General features: G+C 58.3%; 1 protein-coding gene across 5 annotated transcripts in view; it reads left to right on the top strand.

Annotated features, from left to right (window-relative positions):
* Nucleotides 1-23,133, top strand: part of CTBP1 (C-terminal binding protein 1) — a 33,412-nt gene that overhangs the window by 315 nt on the left and 9,964 nt on the right. For 2 of the 5 annotated variants that reach the window (XM_012663671.1, XM_012663670.1), the window contains exons 2-4: nt 10,561-10,715; nt 18,058-18,202; nt 20,137-20,343. In XM_012663671.1, the coding sequence (XP_012519125.1) occupies nt 10,561-10,715; nt 18,058-18,202; nt 20,137-20,343 (507 nt within the window). The other 3 variants (XM_012663674.1, XM_012663675.1, XM_012663672.1) reach the window with 3 other exon arrangements.

Genomic DNA, 23,133 nt, shown 5'->3' with positions numbered 1-23,133 from the left:
GGACGGGGCTGGGCGGGGGCGCGGGCGGGCGGGGGGCGTCCAGGAGCGAGGGACACACACTGTGTCCCAGCCGCTGGAACCCAGGTCGACCCCAGGGGCGGGCCGAGCGCGCGCCCGCGGGGCCGCCGCCTTTGTGTGCGAGTGCGCGTGCGCGCCAGGGGCCGCGCGTCGCCGCGGGCGGGGTCAGGGTCGTGCGCATGCGCGAGCAGCGACGTGCAAGTGCGCGTGCGCCAATGTCCTGTCCCTCCCCGCCCCGCCCTCGGCCCGCGCAGGTGACACAAAGGGGCTTGCGGGCCTGGGGGCTATCCCTGTGGACCTCCGGCCCCACCCCAACCAGACCCGGACCCCATCGGACCCTCATCTCTATCAGACCCCGGCCCCACCCCAACCAAACCCCTCAGCCCAACCGGACCGCCGGCTCACCGAACCCCGGGACTGCCCCAGGCACCCTGGTCCTATTAGGCCTCAGCCCCACCTGGCCCCCGCCCCACTGGACCCCAATCTCTGGCCATGGCCCCAAGACCTGGCCTCTGGCTCCAGCCCTGTCCAGTCCACCTGCTGGAGCCAGACCAGCCTGGGTGGTCAGCCTGATTTATCAGCCTTATGCCAGGTTTCTCCCGGTTACGTTTCCTGGAGGGCGGCACATGCTGCTGTGTCTTTCACCTGCTTGGTAGCTCACTGCGCAAAATTAACTCCAAGTGACTTGCTTTGAAAGAGAGAGCTGTCTTCTCAGCAGCTGGTTGTGTGGTGGCAGGGGAGGGAAGGTTGTGGCCCTCACACGGGGGTTTGTCCCTGAAGAGCAGGCGCTCAGCTGCCTGTCCGTCATGGCTGTTCTTGTGCTTAGTTTTGGTAGCAGGGCTCGGATCACCATTTGAGTTGTTTATCCATTTTTAAAAATGTGTAAAATCTTAATGGTCCAGCTGATGGGGAGGGCAGCCCTTCCCCTGACGGCCCTCAGCCGGGGGCCCGAAGTAGCCATTGCACGTGGTCTCTGCACCCGCACTCTGCTCTGGGTCGCCGGTTCCCACCTTGATAATTCCGGGGGAGGGGAGCGATTTGGACTCAGTTCTGCTTGTCACCAGGGCACCTTTCCCTGTTTGCTGTGTGCTCTCATTGGCAGGAAATGCAGCACTTGGGGGGCCTGAGCCTGAGGGCTGAGGGCCAGGGAGGGAGTAGGCTCGGTTGGGCTGCCCCTGGGCTGCTGACTCTGGGCTAGGCATTAGTCGTGGCCCTGGCCCTGGAAGCACCTTAGCAGGCCATTCTGCCTGCCGGTGGCCATTTTGCAGAGCCTGCCATGTCAGCTTGGGCCTTCGTCCTGGAAGGGGCGGTTCCAGGGTGTGGCAGGGGAGGGGCTGGGCGGGGCTCCTGGGTGGATGAGGGGCTGCTCTGGCTTCTTCCTTTTCCTGGCCGCACCATCCTCCCCAAGGCTGTGCCCATTCCAGCTGTGAAGTCAGAACCAGAGGCTCCTGGCTCCCCGAAGGCCTGTGAGAGGGAGGAGGCCACCGCTGCACCTGAGTGGGCAGGGTTGCAGGCTAGAACTTTCTCTGGCTGAGTGCCCAGCCCAGCCCTCTGCCTCTGGGCATGCCACGGAGGGCTACCTTAGAGCCAGTGCCATGTGTGGAAACAGAAGAAGCCGGCAACCTGGCCAGGGCCCAGACCCCTTCTCGTGGTAATGGTTTCCTCCTGATCACTCAGGACAAAATGATGTTCTAGCTAGGGAAGAGGGAAGGAGGTCAGGCTTCTTTCCAGCTCTGAACAATCAGGAATGTGGTGAGTGAGTCAGGTTGTAAGTGAGGCCCAGAGCTAGGACGGTGGGCGGGCTGGGGGCACAGGGTGGTCTGCTTCATCCAGCCCAAGCCTTTCCTCCAGGGCCCCCGTGTCTGTACACTCCCCATGTCCCCTGGGTTCCCCATTCACCGTGTGTACAAACACGTCAGAGCACATGTTCGGTATACAGGAGAGTGTAGAGAAGGAACCCCCCCGCCCCCCGCCACCCCGTGTTGGCATGTGGGGGCCCATGAGCTGTGTGCAGGCCAGCTCCCATGGGAGCAGTGTCCTTGCCGAGCTCCTGGAGGAGTGACCACAGTGGGCAAGAGTGCAGGTGTGGGTGTCCTGGGGTCAGGTTCCGGCTGTACCCTGGCCAGGGTGTGCCCTTTCTGTGTCCCCATCTGCAACACGGGGTAACCGTGGTGATGTGCGGGTCAAAGCCATGAGCACGTGTGGTGCTCAGGGCCGTGCTGGGCCATGCAGTGGGCACTGGGGGCAGCACTGTGCTCAGGAGCCAAGTGTTTGCTGTGGTTATTGAGGACAGCTGCAGTCTCGGAGCCGCCCTTCGTCCAGAAGTTTGTCAGTGTTGCTCTGCCTACCTGGGGGCTGTTAGGGAGGTGGGTTCCGGCTAGGATCCCACCTGCCTCCTGCCGCTTGGTCTCCCTGCCTACGTGCTGCCACTGTGTCTCATCTGGGCACAGCCTTGTCTGTTTTGCCAGAGCTGCAGGTGCCTCTTCTCTTTCTGTGGTTTTGCCGCCCGTCTTTGGGCACGTGCTTTAATTTGGGTGTTGTCTATAAGGACATGCACTTGGGCTGCATCTGGCCTCCCATGGGCACCTCCGCCGACCACTCGAGCACTCTTATGTTCTTCCCACTGCCCGGCCTTTGCTGGGGCCTCCGTCATGTCTCCAATGTGCGGTTTCATCCTGTTCGGCCTTAAGTAGGGTGGCTCGTGGGTTCCCTGGAATTCTGTGAGATGGGTTCGTGGCTGGGGATGTCCCTCCTGGACATGTCAACCTGAGGACACTACAGTGGTGGGGAGTCCTGGCTGGGGTGCACGGGCTGGGGGGCGGGGCTGGTCCTGCCACTCTGCTGAGGTCCTGGCGAGTGTCCCAGGTCAAGCCCTAGCCTGTGGGCCTGGGCCCGGCTCAGGAGTGACCGGAGGTGCCGGCCCGTGTGCCTCTGCCTGGGGCTGGGGCACCGCTATCTGGACACTGATTGTCTGGCAAACTGTCACTTGGTACATGCTTAATACATGTGTACTGGAGGAGCCCCTGTGGCAGAAGTGACCATTTCTGCAGGAGGAAGGCCCCACGCTCAGAGAGGGCCAGTAACTCCCTCAGGGTCCTGTGTGCGATTCAAGGTGGCTCGCACCGGCCTGACAGTTTTTCAGGTTTTCCTCTGCCGACTATTTGTCACCTGTCCTTTGAACCTCATGTGGCCAGCGCCCCAGAGGAGCCTGGACTGAGTTGTCAGCAGCTTGGTATAGTGGTGCTGGGAAGTTTCTGCTGCACCACTGCATGTCACTGAGGACCCGTCTGTGGGTAGATCTGTGTGCCACCTGTGATCTGATGTTCCCTGTGGAGTGCCCAAGTCAAAGGCATGTGTGTTGAGAGGGTTTGTAATCCTGTGGTGACTCCTAGAACGATTTGCAGTTTTTAAGTCTGCTAGCAGTGGGAGGGAGGACTGGTGGTGCCGACAGGGCTGAGGCCTGGCTCAAAGCCCAGGGTGTCCAGGATGTGGAGGAGGCAGCCATTTGTGTCACTCTGGTCCTGCCATTTAACCATGTCACCTGAGGGAAAGCTTGCCGGCACCTCTCTTGGGGTCCTCTGACCGTCACCGGGCATCCGCAGCCTCGAGTGCTCCAGTGTCTGCCGCAGCGGCTGGTGCACTACCGCCCCGGGCAGGGCGATCCCTGAGGTGCCGCCACATCACGGACCGCACACGTGCATGGCCTCTGCCTCCAGGAAACTTTGGTGTTGCCCCCACGAAGCTGGAAATCTCTTGGGTAGCCCGTCGTCAGCTGAATATTAACCCACGTCATCCCTCTGGGTGATCCCACAGCATCCCTGGTCAGCCCCAGACCACTGCCAGCCCTCATGGCAACGAAGCAGAGTGAGGACTGGCTGGCTGGGGAGAGGCCGGGACAGCAGCCGACCCTTTCTGAACCCTCCCCAGGGTGGCCCTCACCTCCCCAGGCCTGGTGTGGCTCAGACTGCTCATCCGTGACATGGAGGCCTGTTCTCCAGTGTGAGGCATCTAAGTTTTGTGACTTCTACATCCTGTGACATCTTCAGGATGTTCCGTTTAGAAGGGCAGGGAGGGCACGATAGCCCTAAATAACGTGCTGTGTCTTTCAGTGAGGATAAAGTTCTCATTTCTTGCAGGAGTTCTGAGGTGTCCTAAAGCCCACAGGATACCTGTGCATACATGCACATAGATGCCTGGGGACATATGAGTCAAGGACATCCCTGGGGATTAGTCTTGGTGGTAAATCGTGCCTTTTTAGCACAGTTTTTGTTCCATGTCTTCCCTGACCTGCAGTATAAGCGCCAGCAGGCCCCGAGGAGTGGAGTGCCTCCCTGGTTCTCACAGATGCTGTCCCCAGAAGTACCGTGTCTGTGTCAGGGTGACGTTGGCAGTGTCCGTCCTGGTGTCAGTTTTCCATGGCTCTGTGCTTTCTGCCCAGGGGTTCCACGTTGCCCTCGGGCTTCCTCACCTTCTCTGGCCTGTTCCCGGCAGAAGCTCGGTACCCTCCAGGCAGCAGGTGGCTCCATCTCGGCCGGGAAGGGTTCTGGGTCAGCTCCTGCCCTGGGCAGCACAGCCAGGCCCTAGTCCTCGTGCCTCCACGCCTGGACAGCCAAAGCAACGGCTCATGGACGGCCAGGTGCTGTTTTGGGGGGGACTAGCCGGCAGGACAGCTTTGTGAGCAGAGAAGGCTACCCAGGCCAATGCCAACTTTCTAGCCTAGAGTAATACCTAGAGGGGGACGGGACAGGGCAAGGCTCTTCCGGTTTTAGGGGAGCCCTTCTGGGCAGTGGCATTAAGGAGGGGGTAGCAGATGGCCCAAGGAGTTGGCCGCACAGTCTTGTGGGAAGGCTGTCCTGGCGGAGGGTCTGGCTGCAGGCAGGGGGAGGAGCTGCGCTGAGCTTGGTTTCATTCTCAGGATTGGGGATGCAGTTGGAGAGTCTTAAGCAGAGGTACAATGTGCTCTGTCTTCTATGAGGACAAGGAGAGGATGAGGCCATGGGGGTGAGGGAGCTCTCAGGATCAGGGAGGCTGGAGGGACGCGGGGGACAGAGCACCAGTGGCTGCTGAGTCTGGGCCTGAGCAGGAGGGGTGGGGCCTGTTACCAAAGCTGGGGAGGAGAGGGGCTGCTTGGGGTGAGTCTGGGACAGCTGAGTTTGGCAGGTGTGAGCGGCTGGGATGCTGGAGTCCTGGCTGGGCGGGGCTGGCGCAGCCTGGGGTGGTGACAGCCCAGAGCAGGAGCATGGTCCTGCTGAGGTTGTTGGAGGGAGCACCAGGTACACCTCCTAGTCCCTCCCGGGAGTGACTGCCCGGTGGGAAAGACGCACACCCACACACGCATGGCTTAGGGCTGAGTGGGCAGGCGTGGCCCACAGGAGGGAGGACCCAGCGGGCAGCTGGTGACGTGCCAGGAGGCCCTGGGATCATCTGGCTGGTGTGCTGTGGCAGCCCCCTGGGACCTGCTGTCACCAGGGTACCCGGAGGGGCTGCTGTCTCTTGCCTTGTCTTTAAAGTAAATTTTTATTTTAAAACAGTTTCAGGTTTACATAAAAATCATGAAGAGGGTACAGAGTTGGCACATACCTGCGCTCGTTCCCGTGTTGCTTCCTGGTGTGTGTTCTTACGAAGTCAGAGCAGGTACCAGTGTTTGCAAGTGGGAAACAGCCAGGTTTCCCATTTTGTGTTTTCTTCAGACACCCGCATCGTTAGGCTGGAAGGTGTGTGCGGCTGTGCGGTTCTGATAAGGGCTGGGGCAGGTGGGCCCCTTGCCTTCACCTCAGAGTGGGGCAGGTACAGGTGGGTCCATCCTCAGCAGGTGCAGAGTCCTTGACCCCTGGAAGGCCCATGGGAGGCCAGTTCTCAGGTGAGGCAAGGTGGCCGAGGGCCTCTGGGCCTTGTGCCAAGTTGGGGCCACAGTACTGGACAACAGCCATCAGCAGGGAGGCCTTGCCGGGCATGGGGGCTGCCTCGTGGGTGAGTCGTGGCCCAAGGGTGGGCAGGTGGTGGAGAGAGCTGTCCCGTTGTAGAGGAGGCCGCACCTGCCCCCCACCTGCCCCAGGGTATTTCCAGGATGGGGGCCCCCATCTACCCTGAACCTCTGGTGTTTTTAGGGGAGCAAGTAGCTCTGGGCCCCTGCAGTGCAGGGTGTAGCCCCACAGCCCGGGGAGCTCTGCGTGGCTCGGGGCGTCCCTCGCCCGGAGTCCTCAGCCCTCCCTCCTTCTGCAGGTTTGCCTGAGGAGCTCTGGGCGGCTGGGGTGGGCTTTCCCACCTGGACTTTCCCTCAGAGCGGCTAGTCTGGCAAGCATTGGCCAGTTCTGATGAGCATTGAGCAGTATTGATGAGTATTGACGAGCACTGACTATTTCTGGGCTAGAGTGAGCCGTATTGATGAGTATTGACTAGTATTGATGAGCTCTGACTAGTACCGGGCTACAGTGAGCTGTATTGATGAGTATTGATGAGCACTGACCAGTACCGGGCTAGAATAAGCTATATTGATGAGTATTGATGAGCACTGACCAGTACTAGGCTAGGATAAGCTCTGTTGATGAGTACTGATGAACACTGACCAGTACCGGGCTAGAATAAGCTGTATTGATGAGTACTGATGAGCATCGACCAGTACCGGGCTAGAGCAAACCATATTGATGAGTCTGAACAGGCGTGGATAGTGCAGTGCTTTGTCTTCTGGCAGAGCTGGCTCTGATGGGGAGCGGGGTGCGTACACTCATGCAGTTTTCTCTTGTCCTTTTAGTTTCTATTTCGTGCAGGGTACCGGTGTTGGGCATGCAGCCTAGTAGTGCAGGAGGCCTCAGCACAGGTCATGCGGCCTGGCCTGGAGGCAGGATCCCTTCCTCCTGCATTAGGGTCAGCCCCTGTATGGAGCGCTCATGCCAGGGTTGGGGAGCAGGCGCTTGGGCAGCTCAGGAACTCTTCCGAGGGCCGGGTAATCGGCACTCACTTCTACCCCCAACCTCCCAGCTGCATCCCTGACAGGTCTTGGCTGCCTGCCGGGCAGGAAGGCCCCCAGGTGCTCCTTGCCCTGTGTGTGTCTGGGTGTCATGGCCCACGCCCTCAGCTCCCTGTGCTGAGCATTGTTTTGGGGAGAATCTATTGACTGTTGCTGGGACACTGCATGCAGGCATGGCAGGTGGCTTAGTGCAGGGCCTGGGTGGGCAATGTGGGTGGAACACTGGGGAGCTGGCATCCCGAGGCCCTGCTCCGGGCAGCCTCCTTGGAAGTCCAGTGTCCCTGCCTGGTCACAGAACCCCAGGAATTGGCAACATGGCATAGAAGCTTCCAGAACCAGCAGGCAGACCCATCTCTGCAGTTTCCTTGCCCCAGCCTAGGCAGCTGCATACTCTGTGCCTTCAGCTCCTGGTTCTTGGATGCTGGGGGGTCTGGATGGGGCCAGAGGCTATGGGGGTGGCTGTTCCCATGTCCGGGTGACCTTGGGGGCCAGCCTCAGGCCTGGAACCACAAATACAGGGTGGGCATCTCACCTGTCTGTGGCAGGAGCCAGGGGCCCTTGGCCGGCAGCAGCCCTTGGGTTCCAGGTAGGTCCCAGCCGGCGCCTTGGGTGTTAGCAGAGCAGCAAAAAGGTTCACTTTTTTGGTGGCGTTTCCTGGAGCTTGAGAGTTTTAGTTGGCCCTCGATGGTGTTTTAATGTGTCTCTTGTGTTTGATTTTTAGTAAGACTTTGAACCCGACGCAGGCTTCAGTGGTTGCCGTGGATCAGAAGCGTGAGTGCTTTGGCTCGAGACAATTAAAGACGTGGGATGAGGCTCCGAGACAGGACGCGGTTCTGCCTGGGGATTCTGAAGATAAAAAGCTTTGAAAAGTCGAATTCATGGTCGTGGAAACCGAGCCCATATTAAGAAATGTCAGGTTGGTAGGGGTCCTGGAGTCTGAGCAGGTTGAAGCCGGTCTCTCTGCGAACATGTGAAGGAGGAACATTGGGGACGTGTGACCTCACTGTCCTTAATGTTGGGGGGCCTGGCTGTGTGGGTGTCAGGCCCGACTGCTGCCACAGCTTGTGTACGCTGGGCAGGGACATGGGTTGTCCCCCGAGGGGGGTTTCCCTGTGTTTCCAGTGGGCCGCCAGCAGCAGGCAGCAGAGCGCAGCCTCGGTTAGGCCTTCACACAGCATCTGCTGTTGGCTTCTGTCAGAAGGGATCCCCAGAGAGGCGTGCAGGTGGGTGCTGAGGCCAGGTCTTGCCTGTAGTAGACCAGGGGTGGGGCCTTGGGGCCTTGCTGAGCCCCAGATGAAGATGGGGAAATCCCAGCCACCTGCCATTCGGCCGGGGAACAAGAAGGGCAGGACCGCAGGTTGTGGTTGAGTTTGCTCCTTTTGCCCCTTTTGTGTTCTCAGGCCTTGGAAGTGCAGAGTCAGTGAACACAGTCCTAGGTTACGGTGCTGCTACTGCGAGACTTAGTCCAACGTGGGTTAGTCACGCCTGGCCACCTCCCTGGGCATGTCCCCCGAGCCCACCAAGGGCCCAAGGACATGTCATCTGGGAGACCCCTGGCTTGGTGGTCTGGGGCAGCTCTGTGGGTGGTGGTAGGAGGCACCACATGGTGGGGCCTGGCATTCTGAACTGCTCCCCCTGGACTGCAGGGCCCCTCCCCTTCCTTCCAATGAGGGACTGGGCCCTGGCCACACCAGCACCTGGGCGTTCTCCCCAGGCAGTTCTCATGTGGCCAAGTTGTTTGCAGGGTGAAGCTGAGCATTGGGTTCCTGCCAGGTTGAACTCCGAGGTCCACAGGTGAGGCGTCTGCTGCCTTGTGCGGGTGTGGGTTCAAACACTCTGCTGAGGACCCTGAGAGGTCTGGGCACATGTGTTATATCTGTCCACGTTAGCCTCATCAGAAACTGAAGCTGAGGAATGTAAGAGTGGGTGTTTATCAATTCACTTAAAAATGCCAATAATAAACTCACTCCATGCTAAACACATGGCGTTCAATGTGAGGTGTAACTCCTTTCCAAGCCATGTTTGCATGTGTACATGTCCCTGCCGTCTGGCATAGTGGAGACAGCTGGCCGTGTCCATAGTGGGTACTGAGCATCGCACCGCGGTGGGCGCTCGTCTAGAGAGAACTGGAGGGAAAGGCAAACCACAGGCTGCCAGCGCCTCCTCGTTTCGACTGCAGATCCCACACCTGGGGAGCAGCTGGCCTGGGTGGGTCCCAGCACCTTGACCGTTGGAGGAGGCAAGTGGGTGGAATGGCCAGCATCTTCTGGGACAAGCTGGAGCTTGAGGACCTCGGGAGGAGCCGTGTGTGGCGGCCAGCACAGGGGTATGGGCCCCACTGCGCCTGGAGCCTTGGCCTGGCAGCCTCAAACCCAAACCCAGCTGCATTCTAGCTTTGGGTGGTCAGTGGAGACCTGTGCACCATCTCTAGCAGGCGTCCACTCTGGCCTGGAAGCACCCTCGGTGTGACTGATGCTGCATGTGGACGGCGGCCATGTGCACAGCTGCGCCGGGCCTGCCCACAGGACAGTGCTTTCTTGTGACTCGATCCTGAGAGGCACTTCCCTGCTCCCCAGCCGCTGACAGCTCGGGCGCCCGCCGAACTCTGCACATGCACAGGCGGGCCAGGGCCGGAGACCCAGTTGAGTATGCGGCGTGGCCACCTGGGGCAGCCATCAGGGCCTCCTGCGGCTGTGGTCTGTGGCAGAGCCTGCTCGGTCACTCTGCTTCTTGGTCCTCGTCCTGTGCCCCCTCCACTGCCTCTCCCACTGGCCGGCTGTTGCTAGGGCTGCTCAGTCTCTGGGAGTGAGTCTGTGAGGCTCCAGGGGGTGGATGACTGGGCCCCCACCCCAGATCCAGTGCTGCCTGGCCACCCGAGGTGCGGGGTGATGGTGGCCACAGTGCTGTCTGCCCGGCACAGGACGGGTGGGCTCGTGCTATACCTCGAAGCCCTTATTTTTCCAGCTGGACCCCGAGTGAGGTTTAGTTGTGTCACATTTGGAAAGAGTTGGTTTTTAATAATTCTCAACCTCTTGCTCTGGGAGGGTCAGGGATTCTGAGTATATTTTAATAGGGTTTAACCCTTTTCTCCCTTTGCACTATTTTTTGCCTTTTCAAATCTACAAACAGAAACGGTGCCAGGCAGGGCTCTTGCGAAAGCACACTTGGGATCCGCCAGGTGGCCTGGGCAGCCACACTGGGGTGTTTCCCTAAGGCCCTTGCGTGTAATCTGCACATTCCCATGTTCACAGGGTGGCCCTGCAGCTAGGCGGAGCACAGCTCCCCACCTCCCAGAGCTGCCCCAAGGTCTCTGAGGATCCCCAGCATTTGCCCTAGGGGACAGTTGCCATCGGTCTGTGTCCATGCAGGTCTCAGCGAGCTGTAGCAAAGGCCAGGTTGTCTTTCCCACCAATTTTTAATTTACTTTTTATAGAGGTCCACATGACTGGACATTCAGAGTAGAAGGTCCTCGGGGAGGGCCCTCTTTAGCCCCTGTGGGCAGTGGGCAGCAGCGTAGCAGGCTTGGCCTGGTCTGCGGTGCTACAGGAGCTGAGCCTTCTGCTCCTGTCTTGCAGGCGTCCGACCTCCGATCATGAACGGGCCCCTGCACCCACGGCCCCTGGTGGCGCTGCTTGACGGCCGGGACTGTACAGTGGAGATGCCCATTTTGAAAGACGTGGCCACCGTGGCCTTCTGTGACGCGCAGTCCACGCAGGAGATCCATGAGAAGGTAACACCCTGCACCTTCACCTGGGCTGGCAGACCTTCGTGTGGGCATGAGGAGGGGGGTACAGAGTGCGAACGGGTCCTTGGGCCATGGCCAAGCATGCATGTGGCGCTGGCCTCTGGCTATGGTCAGTCTGAGTGCCACTGGGGACAGGAGTGGCCCCTGCCATAGTCAGCTCAGCCTTGTCAGGAGGTGGCGGCTGGACATGGGGCTGGCTTCTCGGTTTGTTTTCTTCATAACCAGTATTTTCCCAGGAAGCACGTCCTTGGGATGTTGGCCCAAGTTGCTGGAGGCCAGAATGCTCTGCTTCCTCCTGAGCCCGGTGAGCATTGTTCTTCACCCAGCGGTCTCAGCATTGCTGCGGCACCTCCCGGGCTCATGTGCGCGCTGGGTAGCTTTTGGGCAGCTTTCACACTTGGTGTCTGGTCGGGGAACTCCAGGGCTCCCCAGTGATGAGAAATAGGCCAGTCTGTACTACTTGGAGTCATGGCCCAGGGATTCAGTAACAGCCTTTCTACTGATGGCAGATGAAGAAGCCAGACAAAGTTCTTTAAAAATCTAACAAGCCACGAAGAGCGGACAGAACAGGGCCGGGCCGGTCACAGGCTGCCACCAGGAGAGGCCCAGAACTTGTGGGAATGAACAGGCCATGCCAGCTCGTGCAGCAGCCTGTTAACATCCACAACAGACCTTGCGCTTGGATCATGGGTGACCCTGCACTGCTGTGCCCCAGGTGCCTGGCAGGGCAGCCCTCTGTAGAGGAAGATGCAGTGGGGGCACGTGCAGTCACAGGTAACCAGGCAGGCAAGTAGAGAAGATGCCGTGAGCCAAGCCCAGCAGGAGCAGATAGGCAGCACGACCGCCAGGGGCTCCAGCTGCCGCCTTGGGACGACTGCCGACACCACAGCCGAAGAGATGAAAGCTGGTAACTCTACAGAGTAAGGTAGCAGATCTAGAGGAGGAAAAATTACAGGATGTAATTACAGATTACAAATTGCCAAAGCCAGAAGTAGGACTTGTGGGGCAGATTTCACAGCCATCTGGGCATCAGCAGCCAGGAGGGCGGGGAGGAGTCTCAGTCCAGACATGGCAGGGTGACAGAGGGACGGAGGGTGGGGAGGAGGGCACAGTGAGGAGCAGGCAGCTTTCATGGAAACCCCAGGGAACAATGGTGGGAAGGGGCCAGGAAACAAAATGTGGTGAGACAGTGGCAGAGGATCTCCAAAACTGACGGAAGAGCACGTGCAGTGAATCTGCTGGGCACCTGCCCTGGGACAGCCGCTCTGGAGGGGCTTTGGCGGTTTCTTTCAGGGTTAAACGTGCACTGCCAATTCGACCCGGCGACCACGCTCCTAGGGAAGTGGCGCTCACATCTGCACAAACCTGCACGTGATGGTTCACAGCAGATGCTGTGGAATCCTACTTAGCAAGGACAGGAACAAACTGTTGATACTTGCAGCGCGTTGGGTGGGTCTCTGTGGCGTTCTGCCAGTGAAAAAGACTAATTTTGAAGGGTTAGGTTGTGTTTCATTCCCTTCATTCTCCAGTAAGGAGGTGATGTCGAGAAACAGTTGCCGGGGTGGGTTGAGGGAAGCGGGGGGCTCGGAAGAGTTAAGGAGAAGTGCTTCTGTGTGGCCTTCGGACAGTTCTGTGTCCTGCCATAGTGGCAGCTACTCAGATCGATGTGTGATAAGTTACAGAGGCCGGTACACGCGCACGCACGCGAGGGAAAAACGGAGAAACCAAGCAGGACGCACACCTGAGCCTGTGTGTGGCACCGGCGTTGGGTTTGAACAGTGACCTGGCTGTGGACGAGGTCCTCGTGGGGAGTGGAGCAAGCACACAGGAGCCCTCTGGACTATTTTGGCAACCTCTTGTGAATCTTAAACAATTTCAAATTAAAAACAATACATGGAATGAAAAAGACATACAGATAGAAAATTTTCAAAATCATAAGTAATACTGAAGTTTTGCCAATAAATTTGAAAACTAAGACAAAACAGATGTTTTATTCTAAAATCATAATATGTCAAAACTGCCTTAGGCTGGGCATGGTGGCACGGCTCTGTAGTCCCAGCTACTCGGGAGGCTGAGGCAGGAGGGTCACTGGAGCCCAGGAGTTTGAGGCTGCTGTGAGCTATGATGACGCCACCGCATTCCAGCTGAGGTGACGGAGTGAGACTCTGTCTCTGTGTTCATGTAAGGTGCAAGTAAATAAGTGGACAGAGACCTGGCTCGGGGATGAGGGCAGGGGCGGGGCCTCAGAGGGACAGCAGACTGTCCCCACCTGACAGGCAGATGGCATCCTGTTTTATTCTTTGACTAAAAGAAACATTAAGAACTGCTAATTCGTATTGCGGAGAGAGGTGCAGTAACGCCTCATTGTACGGAGCAGGCGCAGTGGAAAAGAATCATCAGAGAACTAGAAAGAGCCCTTGGAAATGAAAAATATGAGTGAAAATGTAATTGTAGTAGGAAGCTTGGAGATAGTCAAGGAATCTCAGAGGAAAGAGCTGGAATCTCAGAGGAAAGAGGGGAAAACTGAGATGGAAAGGCCTCCTGGGAGCTCTGTGCCAGAGTCCGCTGGTGCCAGCCACGCCCTCAAGTCCCCGTGTCTGTATAGCACGTAGTCTTGAGTAGGGACTTTGTTTCCCAAGCTTTCTTGCCACTAGGTGTGGCCAAGTGACTAAGTTCCGACAAGGGAGAGGTAAGCAGAAGTTTTGTGTGCAGATCCCTCTTCCTTCTCTTTGCAGACTGGAAACCCGATGTGATGGGTGGAGCCTGGGCAGCTACCCTGGACCGTGAGGGGATGGGGAGCAGCGAGGCAGGAGCCTGGGACCCCGATGGCTGTGGAGATGTCTCCAGGCGCTGGTGTGGGAGGGAATTGTGTCCTTACTACTCAGGAATTTCTGCTGCTAGGAGCAGAAACTTCCCTTACAGCTGGTTGGATGTCGGATGTTATCTGGGTGCTGTAGGACAGAAGGTGATGTTCTTAATGCAACAAGATGATGAGGAAAAACTCCAGAGCTAAGTGGGGATTTCAGCTCTCTTGCCACAATCCTAGGAAGAACGTCAGAGGGCACCCGAGATGCTCTGCTGTTCAGGGTCAGGAGACCGGACCGCCCGGCCCACACTGCCGGCATCAGAACTTCTGTGGGAAAACCACGCACAGTCCGGGATTGCACATCTGATCAGACCGCCAAGCAGCTGGGAAGGAAGGCCTGGGGACCAGAAACGGTGCTTCCACATCAGAGCTGGTGCAGGTGGGGCCGCGGGGCCTTTCTGGGAAGGGGCTTCTGAGGAGGCAAATGGACCTGGGTGAAACTGGAAGCATCTGCAGGCCAGGGTGGGGTGGGAAGGCTGCCGGAAGGTCCCTGCCTTGTAGCGGTGCTGCGGATGTGCAGGCAGTGGAATGGCACGAATCCAGGAAAACACAAAACCGGTGGTGTAGGAGTGGTGGGGTGGAAGACGGTCCCCGGAGGTGGTGGCCGACAGAGAGATGAGCTGCCATGGCTCTGACCTCAGTACCGAGGCATAAGCCAAGAGGACAGAGACCCTGTCATCGTGTGGTGGCCCCTTGCTTAGCAGGCTGCGCTGTGTCCACCTGAGCCTCAGGGCGCGTCCAGAACCCGAGGAGGAACCGTCAGGCAGTGTCAGTGCCACAGTGGACAGGACAGGACCAGAAACAGCCCACCTGATGGGGCCGCTGGGACGGCCGTGGGGAGACAGCCACCTCAGGCTGCAGCGCACCGTCTGGACGGACGGCCATGTGTTTGGCAAAGTTCTGAAAGTATGAGGAGAGATTTGAAGGAGAATGTTTATTACCTTGAGGCCATAACAAAGCAGAAGATGTAATAAGTTACATGGAAAATGTGGCACTGGAAAGGAAAGGTCAGTCCGATTAAATGACAATTAGAAACAATGACGTAGAAAAATGTGTTAAAAAAATAAAAACAAGTGAGAGATGGCGGTTGGGTATTTTCAATTTGTGTAACAACCTAAAGGTTAATATCTAAGATATTGAAAGACTCTTGCCAATAAATAGGAAAAAGAAAAATCCCAACAGAAAACAGGCAAGGGAGGCGGTATTTGGGTAAAAACGGCGCTCTCCATTAAGCACACCCCCTCCCTGGTCCTTGGCAGGCGCGGAAGTCACCACCAGGTCAGGGCTGGGTAAGGCCTGCGTCGGCCACGGTGCAGCGAGAGCGCATTTCTCGTGAGGAGCAGAAACCGCCACTGCCAGGTTTTTTTTGATGGTGCATTGACAGTTTCTGTGAAAATTTGAAGCATGCAGAGTCTTCAGCCCAGCTCCACTCTGTCATGGAGAAACATCCAGACGGGGGTGACATCGTGTGAGCAGCAGTTTCACAGAATAAGCCACGCCTGTGCACGCGTCTGGCAAGCTAAGGACAGCGCAGGAGTGCTCAGAACAGGCAGGAGAGGCGGGTTGTGGAGCTGCACCGGCCACGTGCTTTCCACAGGGCAGGAGGTGGGTGTGCGGGGCCCCGGCCCGGCCTGCCAGGGGACATCTTGACCAGCCAAACTCCAGCTTTGGTTTGAGGTGGGTGGCCAGTGAGTTCACTCAGAAACTGCTGCCCCTGGGAGCATCTAGGGGGTTTGTTTCCAGCCAAATGGCAGCTGACCCTCAATGGGCACTCTGCCTTCTCCAGGCCTGCTGTGAGCATTCCGCGAGGCTGGGACCTGTGTTACCCTGTTCTGGAGTTGAGCAGAGGGGTCAGGCCACCAGCCTGGCCACACAACTGGTGGAGGGTGGTTTCTGGGAGGCTACTGGTTCATGACCTAAAGGGACACACCTGGCTGCACCTATGTTCTACAGACTTACTCCCTGGGAGGTTGTTGCAATACCCGGGGCTGGAGCAGCCACTTTATAACTATGAAGGGGAACATAAGGGACCTGCAAAGGGAATGGACCTGGAGGCTGATGGAGCAGCTGAGGTGTCCTGGCCTGCAGACCTCTGGACAGCACAGCCGCCATTTGGCAAAGCCCATGCCCCAGTAGCCTTTGTCCTGCAGCTGAGCATAGGCCAGCCTGGCATGTGCAGGGCTGTGGTATTAGGGTCTCTGAGTAGTGTTCAAATTCCTGCTCTGAGAACATCTTCACCCAGTACTATGTTATTAAAATACATTCAGTAGAAAGAAGGGTGAGGACATGAAAAAAATTTATCAAGAAATGTATGGGGGCAAGTTATTAAAGCTGTGATAATGGATGCCAGCTTGCACTGGGCTTCTGGAATGCCTGGCACTGACCAGAAGTCCACAAGCCCTTGGTCAGTGCCGCTGGGAACTTCCAGCTGACTCACTAGTTTCTATTTCTAAGAACTTATCAATAAAAAAGATTTTTATCGCAAAAGCGCCAACATTGGAAGCAACCTGCAGGCCCCAGCAGCAGGGATGTTCAGATAGACCTGATCGACCCTCTGTGTTGGGACGTACCATGGCACGATTAAGAATCCAGTTTCTGAAGACTGTTGATGGCCAGTGTTAAATGCTCAGGATGAAAAGCAGGCTGTCACCTGCACTTGAGTCCGGGAAGCATGGGTCTGTCTGTCCGCCTGTCTGCAGCCGGGACTCCTCCACACACCTCAGTGGGGGGGCCCACCGGAGCGCACGTCTGCTACAAGTCTGTCCCCGACTCCAGGGCTCCCTGGCCACTGTCCATTTCTCCCCACTTCTGGTGTGCAAAGCCCCACCTGCCCATAGTGGGCGCCAGCAGACCTTCACTTACAAGTGACTGGCCCCTGCCCCACCTGCTTCTGAGGTGCCCAGGGTGTCCCCTCCCCGACGTTGTGGTCACCCTGTCTCTAGTCCACACAGCCCAGGGTGGCCTGGTCCAGCCTCGCCCCCACCGCCTAGCTGTGCACCAGCTGCCTGCTGCCTGTCCGTGTGCTCACATGCTCCCGGGCAGTCCCTTGTACCTCTCGTGGGCTCTTGATGCTGCTCCAGTGTTGGTGTCCTCACCTTATTAGGTCTGATTGAGCTGTGTGGCCTGAAGTCCTCCCAGGAGGCCAGGGCAGCTGTCAGCCCTATCTGTGAACCACTGAGAGCTACCTGCCCATCTGTGCGTCCCTGCGGAGGATGCCCTGCCTCCCAGAGCTAAGAGTTTCAGCTCTTCAGTGCAGGGGTGGACTCTGGCAGTGCCCAGCCTTCCCTTCCTTATGGAGGATGTCCTGGCTGGCCGGTGGCCACAGACCCAGGCTCCCTGCTTTGCTGCCTAGACCCTGCATGCCCTGGTCTGTGCAGCCCCTGACAGCCGGGAGGAGGGAAGGGCGGCCGTGCCAGCCTCAAAGGGATGGATTGTGTCCAGCTAAGCGAGAGGGAACAGGTGGGCAGTCAGCACCTCCGTGGCTGCCTGCTGCGCCACTCAAGTCCAGGCCCCAGGACTCCCATATATACACGTGAGCACAGCCCGGACTCGGGGCCCATCCCTGCAGTGTCCCCTCCGGAGCCTGTGTGCGTGGGGCACAGCTGTGCGCCACCCTCCTTGGGGCTCTTCCTCCACTTGTGAGACCACCTGAGGTCTGGTGGGTAGCCTGTGCCTCTTTCCTCACTCCCCGCTGGGACATGGGCGCCCCAGGAGCTGCCGACCCTCGGTGGGGCAGAGGCAGCTCTGACCACGTGGTAGCCGGCCTGGGATGGGGCGGGGAGGCCGGCGTAGCCCTGGTGCTGTCTCCTACGGAAACTGGAAACAAGTAACTCGATGGTCTTGAGAGCTGGGCTGTGCACACTGGCCGTGCTGTGTGTGCCTGTGCCCCGTGCTCTGGGACCTCCGGTGTCACGGGACCTTGGGCCTTGCACCTGAGCCCTAGGACCTCCGGTGTCACCAGGCCTTGGGCTTCACGTCTCATCTGGGTCATTGTGAGCAGTGTTTCTAAGGGGCCGTCGGGGGTCTTGGGGCCACGTTTGCACTTCTGTGGTTTTGTCCTCCTGGCTGGGGTGTCCTTGTGGCTGGGTTGCTCCTGTGTCCTCATCTTTTGGGGGTGAGGACCCACAGTTTCCTTGGTGAGGCTGAGCGGATGTGAGTGGGGCGCGCCCAGCTGCCAAAGCTGAAGGAGACCGGCTTGGGCCTGGCAGTTGCTGAGCGGTGAGGACTCACAAGCGCACGCCGTGGTGGAGGCTGCATGGAAGCTGCCGGAACCTCAGGGGCGGCGCTGGGGGAGGCATCCACACAGCCCACTCCTAGGGTCCGGGCTGGTTCTCGAGGTGCTAGAGCCTGAAGGCAACAGGCTAGTTTCCCGGCGTGGGCGCAGCCCAGCCTGAGCCAGCACGGTGTCGGTGGCTGCGGACTGGCCCTGACGCTCAGCGCTGTGTTTTCTCCCTGCTCCAGGTCCTGAATGAGGCTGTGGGGGCCCTGATGTACCACACCATCACGCTGACCAGAGAGGACCTGGAGAAGTTCAAAGCCCTCCGAATAATCGTCCGGATTGGCAGTGGTTTTGACAACATCGACATCAAGTCAGCTGGGGACTTAGGTAGGGTGGTTCCGGGGCTTTCTCTGCCTGCAGCGTCCATGCTGCGTCTCCACGGCAGGACCCTGTCATGTTTTGCTTCATCTGTTGAGGTTCTGCTTTATGACAAGAATCCCGTGGCAGGCTGCCTGATTGGCTGCAGGTAGTTTGCAGTTCCCATCTGCGGCAGGGGTGAGGTGGCGGCAGCTTTTTTCAGAAAGCTTCACCCCGGGGCACTGGTCCCGTGTCTTTTGGGCATCACTCAATCCATCTGGCCCCTCGCTTGGCCCTAGGGTGAGGGGCAGGGCTGCCAGCACGTCCCTGTTGGGGTTCATGGGTCTCTGTTTTCAAGACAGGGGGGAAGGCAATGTGTGGTACCCTGAGACACGCACATGTGCAGGTACACAGCACACGCAGTGCACACACACGGTCCTCATGCCTGCACATGTGTGCACACACTGAAACAAACAGCAAAGTAGCGCTTAGCCGTCCCGTGTTGAGTACAGCCTGCTGTTCGCTGTGACACCCTGGTCTGCGCAGCCTCCTTTCTGCTCCTTTTAGCTGGTAACAGGCTGCTGGGGTGGGGCTGTGCTCTTCGAGGGCCCATGGTTGGCACACGCGTCTCTAGTGTTTGGCTCTGCTCTCTTTTGCGAGGATGCAGCTTAAGGTGTTGCAAGGTCAGACCATCTCGTTTCTGTGGGAAGCGCAGGTGGTGTGGGAAGTCACACCTTCGTTCTGGGGGTTCTTTCGTGCCTGCACCAGCTGCCTGCCGCTGCTGGCTGGCACCGCTGAAACCTCGTGCTGGCCCTGTCCCCGCCGTGATCTGCAGGCAGCATCCCAGGGAGGGCCGCGGTGTTGGGCGGCACACCTGGTGCTTTCTGCGTAGGGGTCTCCCACTATGTGCCACCTCTGTGTCCATGTGGCTCCACAGGCCAGGGCCCTGTCCTGAGCCAGGACAGCCTGGTGCCTCGTCCCTTCAAGGCTTAGCCAGCAGGGGTCTGAAGTCTTGGGACTGGGTCCACCCTAGGTGGCAGTTTTGATCCCAGATTCCTTGGGCTGCATGGCTGGGTCCTCTTTCAGACCCCCTCGTTTCTGTGTTACGGCACAGTGAGTTGTTCCTGGAGTGCCGTGCGGGATCCTGTCCTGGATCCTCTGCAGCCCCATATGTGCCACCCCCTCGGCAGGCCCCACCCTGGCCCATGGGGCGGTTCACAGGACAACACGGCCCATCCTGGCCTCCTGGCACCTCATCACCAGAGGGGGGGTCCTGGGGCAGGGCAAGTGAGGATGAGGGCAGAGAGGTGCCAGGGCTCAGGAGAGAGATGGGGTTGAAAGGGGAAGGGTTGGCCCTGGGACAGGGAGGGGTCCACAAGGACACGCTGGGCCCAACTGTCGGGAGAGGCAGCACTGTGGCTCAGATGGAGCAGGAGCAAGACAGCTTCACCTTCCCAGGTGCCCGGAGCTTCTGCTCGGGGCACGGCGGTGGCCCCACCTGGCCTGGGGCATCCTGGGGAGGCAGACAGTGGCTCTTCAGGAGGGTGGGGCACCAGGAGGTCCAGGTGGGAGGAATTGGGGGGCATGTCAGCTTCTGCTTGGCCACCTGCATGTCCCCAGCTCCCAAAGCTGTGTTTGTGGGGGTGGTCAGGGCAGCCTCCCTGCCTGTCCCCGAGCCTCATCTGCACACTGAGTGGTCACCATGTGTGTGTGCTGTGACATATACTAGGAGTGGACATGGGCCCAACCCTGATGCATACAGGGCTGGGTCAGTCACTCTGCTTTGCCATCAAGTCTGAGTGACACATGTTTGTTTCGTGGCCTCCGGGGTGGCTTGTCTTTTGGCTTGTCACTGGTGGAGGATCACACCAAAGACCAGCTCCAGCACAGGCAGCCCTGGGTGCTCACCCTGGAGGTTGGGGCCCCAGTGTGTGGTGACCACCATGCGTGTCCTGTGCCCACAGGCATTGCCGTCTGCAACGTGCCGGCAGCATCTGTGGAGGAGACGGCCGACTCGACCATGTGCCACATCCTGAACCTGTACCGGAGGACCACCTGGCTGCACCAGGCGCTGCGGGAAGGCACGCGGGTCCAGAGTGTCGAGCAGATCCGTGAAGTGGCTTCCGGAGCTGCCAGGATCCGTGGGGAGACCTTGGGCATCATTGGACTAGGTGCGTAAGCCAGCCCCGGCTCAGCACATGTGGCTCAGCCCGGCGCCCACTGTTGCCGCCCCTCAGCTCGTGCTCAGGAGAAGATGAGGCCCGGGTGGGTTGTGGCTGCAGGAGTCGTCCCCAAGCCCCCAGAACAGGACTGAGGATGGACAGTGGGGTACGGGCCGGGGGATACCAGGTGTACTCCTTACACACACATACATCACACACAGATAGCTCAATGCATGAACGTCACACACGGGCACACATGGATGTCACAAATGGACACCATGCACAGATGTCTCAACCAACGTGAGTCACGTGGACTGCAGACGTGGATGTCACTCTCAGGCACAGACACCAAATGTGTACGGTCCTGCCCGAGCTCACCCTGGTGGCCTTGGGGCCTCCTCCCATCGTCCCCTGCTGGGCTTTTCCTGGCAGCCGCCCCGCTGCCCCCTGAGCCCTGTCCCCGGGTGGGGGTTGGTTCATTTCCTCCTCCTCCTTTTTCACTTGGTCACTCATTCACCCACTCGCTTGCCGTGCAGGCTCCTGTCCCGGGCCGGGCACCGTGCTGGGTCCACACTTGCAGTCCCCCACATGGGCCAGGACCCAGGCCGAGAGTAGATAAGCAAGCTGTGTGTGCGTCCCTGGAACAGATGTGTCAAGGGAGAATGGAGCCGGAAGGGGCCCGAGAAGGGTCCCCAGGGAGGGGCTCAGGAAGAGCATCTTGGGGGGGCCAGTGGGAGATGATTAAGGGTTCACGAAGTGGGCATGGGCCCCTTTTCCAAAGACCACTGGGCACTACCTGAGACCACCAGGTGCCATCTGCCTCCCAGAACACTGCTCCCCGAGAGCTGTGCCAGAAGCGCCCCGTGAGGGCCCACAGCAACTTGCTGTGCCTGGGACTTGCCCTGGCCGGCCCCTCCGCATTTCCCTGACCCCGTGCGTGTCCAGGCAGCCACCCACTGACCTCCCGCCTGCCCTGCCCGCCAGCATTCCGGGAACGGGAGGGTGTCAGGTCTTCTTGGTGCCGAGGATGCCTACATCAGTGGAGGGCGTGCGTGGGACCCGGGTTGTCTCTCACTGGATGTGCCTTTTACCGTCCTGCTGGTGTCACCACACGGACCCAGGGGCTGGCCAGAGCCCTGGGTGTGCCCATCCCCCAAACCTCCACCAGTCTGAGGACTGGATGGCTCCTGCCTCAGGGTTATGGCCACCAGCCCCTGGCATGTGTGGTTTGTGGGAGGACAGGGTGGGGGCCGCCCACGTCCTTGGGCTTGCCATGGGCTGTTGGCTGGAGAGGCCTGGGGGCCCGGCCACCTGCAGGCTGGCCCAGCCTTTCTGCTGTGGGGGTTTCAGGGTGCCCAGGGGTGTTTCCAGCCTCTACTCTCGTTAACTTCCTGTCAAATCAGAGCCAGCCCATGGGGGTGCAGTGAGGTGGGGGTCCTCGTGTGCCACCTGCCTGCGGGGTGCTGCTGCTCCTGGTCTCCTCTCTAGGCTGCTCCTCAGCTCCTGGCCCTTGGCGTGATCCTCTCACTCTGCCGTGACCTTATGGTGGCCCCATTGTAGCCAGGTCAGAGCTCCCTCCTGGTGTCTGGGGTGCCAAAAAGAGCAGGTCCCACCGTCCAAGGATGCAGGGATGGCCCCTGCCTTGACCACCTGCCAGGTACTTCTGACTGCAGAGCACCTGTGGGGACGCCTCCAGCCCTCTCAGCCTGTCTCTGAAGCCCCCGTCCACACCCTCCCTAGGAGAGCCCTGGGCGTGGCCACCCTCCCTGGGCGCTAGCCCCTCATGCCCCCTCCGAGGGGCCCCCCAGCTCTCCTGCTCCTTCCCTTTGCACATACTGTGTTCAGGTTGTTCTTAGTATGGAATACGCATGATTGATTTCACAGTTGTCATTACGTGGTGATTGCCTATGAGTGTAAGTAGTGAATACTTTGCGTGGCTTGCTGTGTTGGTGTTACCCATGCACGGTCCAGTGAACCAGCTGTTTCCTCTGTTCTGTGTGGGTTTACTAGTGCCCACGATTTTTCTCCCTCCCTCCTTCCCTTCTTTCTGCAAAACGCACTATCTTAAGTGCACACTGGAAAACATCTTACATGTTTACGCACAAGGAACTACCACTAGGATTGACACGGCACATTCCTGCTACACGAGACAGTGCCCTTCTACCCTTCTCTGTTCAAAGCGCTGTCTGTGGCCTGCGATAGCTGGAATCCTGGTTTCCAGCGCCATAGGGCAGTTTCATCAGTTCTGCTGAAATGAAATTGTAGAGTGTGTAACTTTTCATGTCTGTCTTCAGTCTTATTGATGAATGGGATTTCATTGTGTGAATATACCACAGTTCATTTATCCAGCCTTTTGTGGATGGACTTTTTGTTTTAAGTTTTTGGCTATTACAAATAAAGCTGCTGCGAGCACGTTTGTACAAGGCTTTGTGCACATAATACTCATTTCTCTTGGATTTATACCCAAGAGCATTGGAATTGCTGAGTCACAGAGTAGAGCTTTGTTTAACTTGCAAGAAATTGCTAAGCCATTCTTCAGACAGTTGTGTGGCTTTGCACTCTCGTCGTCAACATGGGAGTGTTCCTGTAGTTCCATGTCCTTGTCAACACTTAGTATTGTCGGTCTTCACAATCTTAGCCATTCCAGCAGATATTTAGTGATATCTCATTTTTATTTAGGTCATTAAATATGAAATATCTAATTTCGAATCAGAAGTTTATTGTATCTTAAATAAGAAGCAGTACAATTAATCAAAATATGCACCTAAACTATCGACACAGTTTTGCCATCCTAACGGT

This window comes from Propithecus coquereli, unplaced genomic scaffold, assembly GCF_000956105.1.
Source record: "Propithecus coquereli isolate 6110/MARCELLA unplaced genomic scaffold, Pcoq_1.0 Scaffold821, whole genome shotgun sequence".
Lineage (NCBI taxonomy): Eukaryota > Metazoa > Chordata > Mammalia > Primates > Indriidae > Propithecus > Propithecus coquereli.
This window is presented reverse-complemented; position numbering and strand designations above follow the sequence as displayed.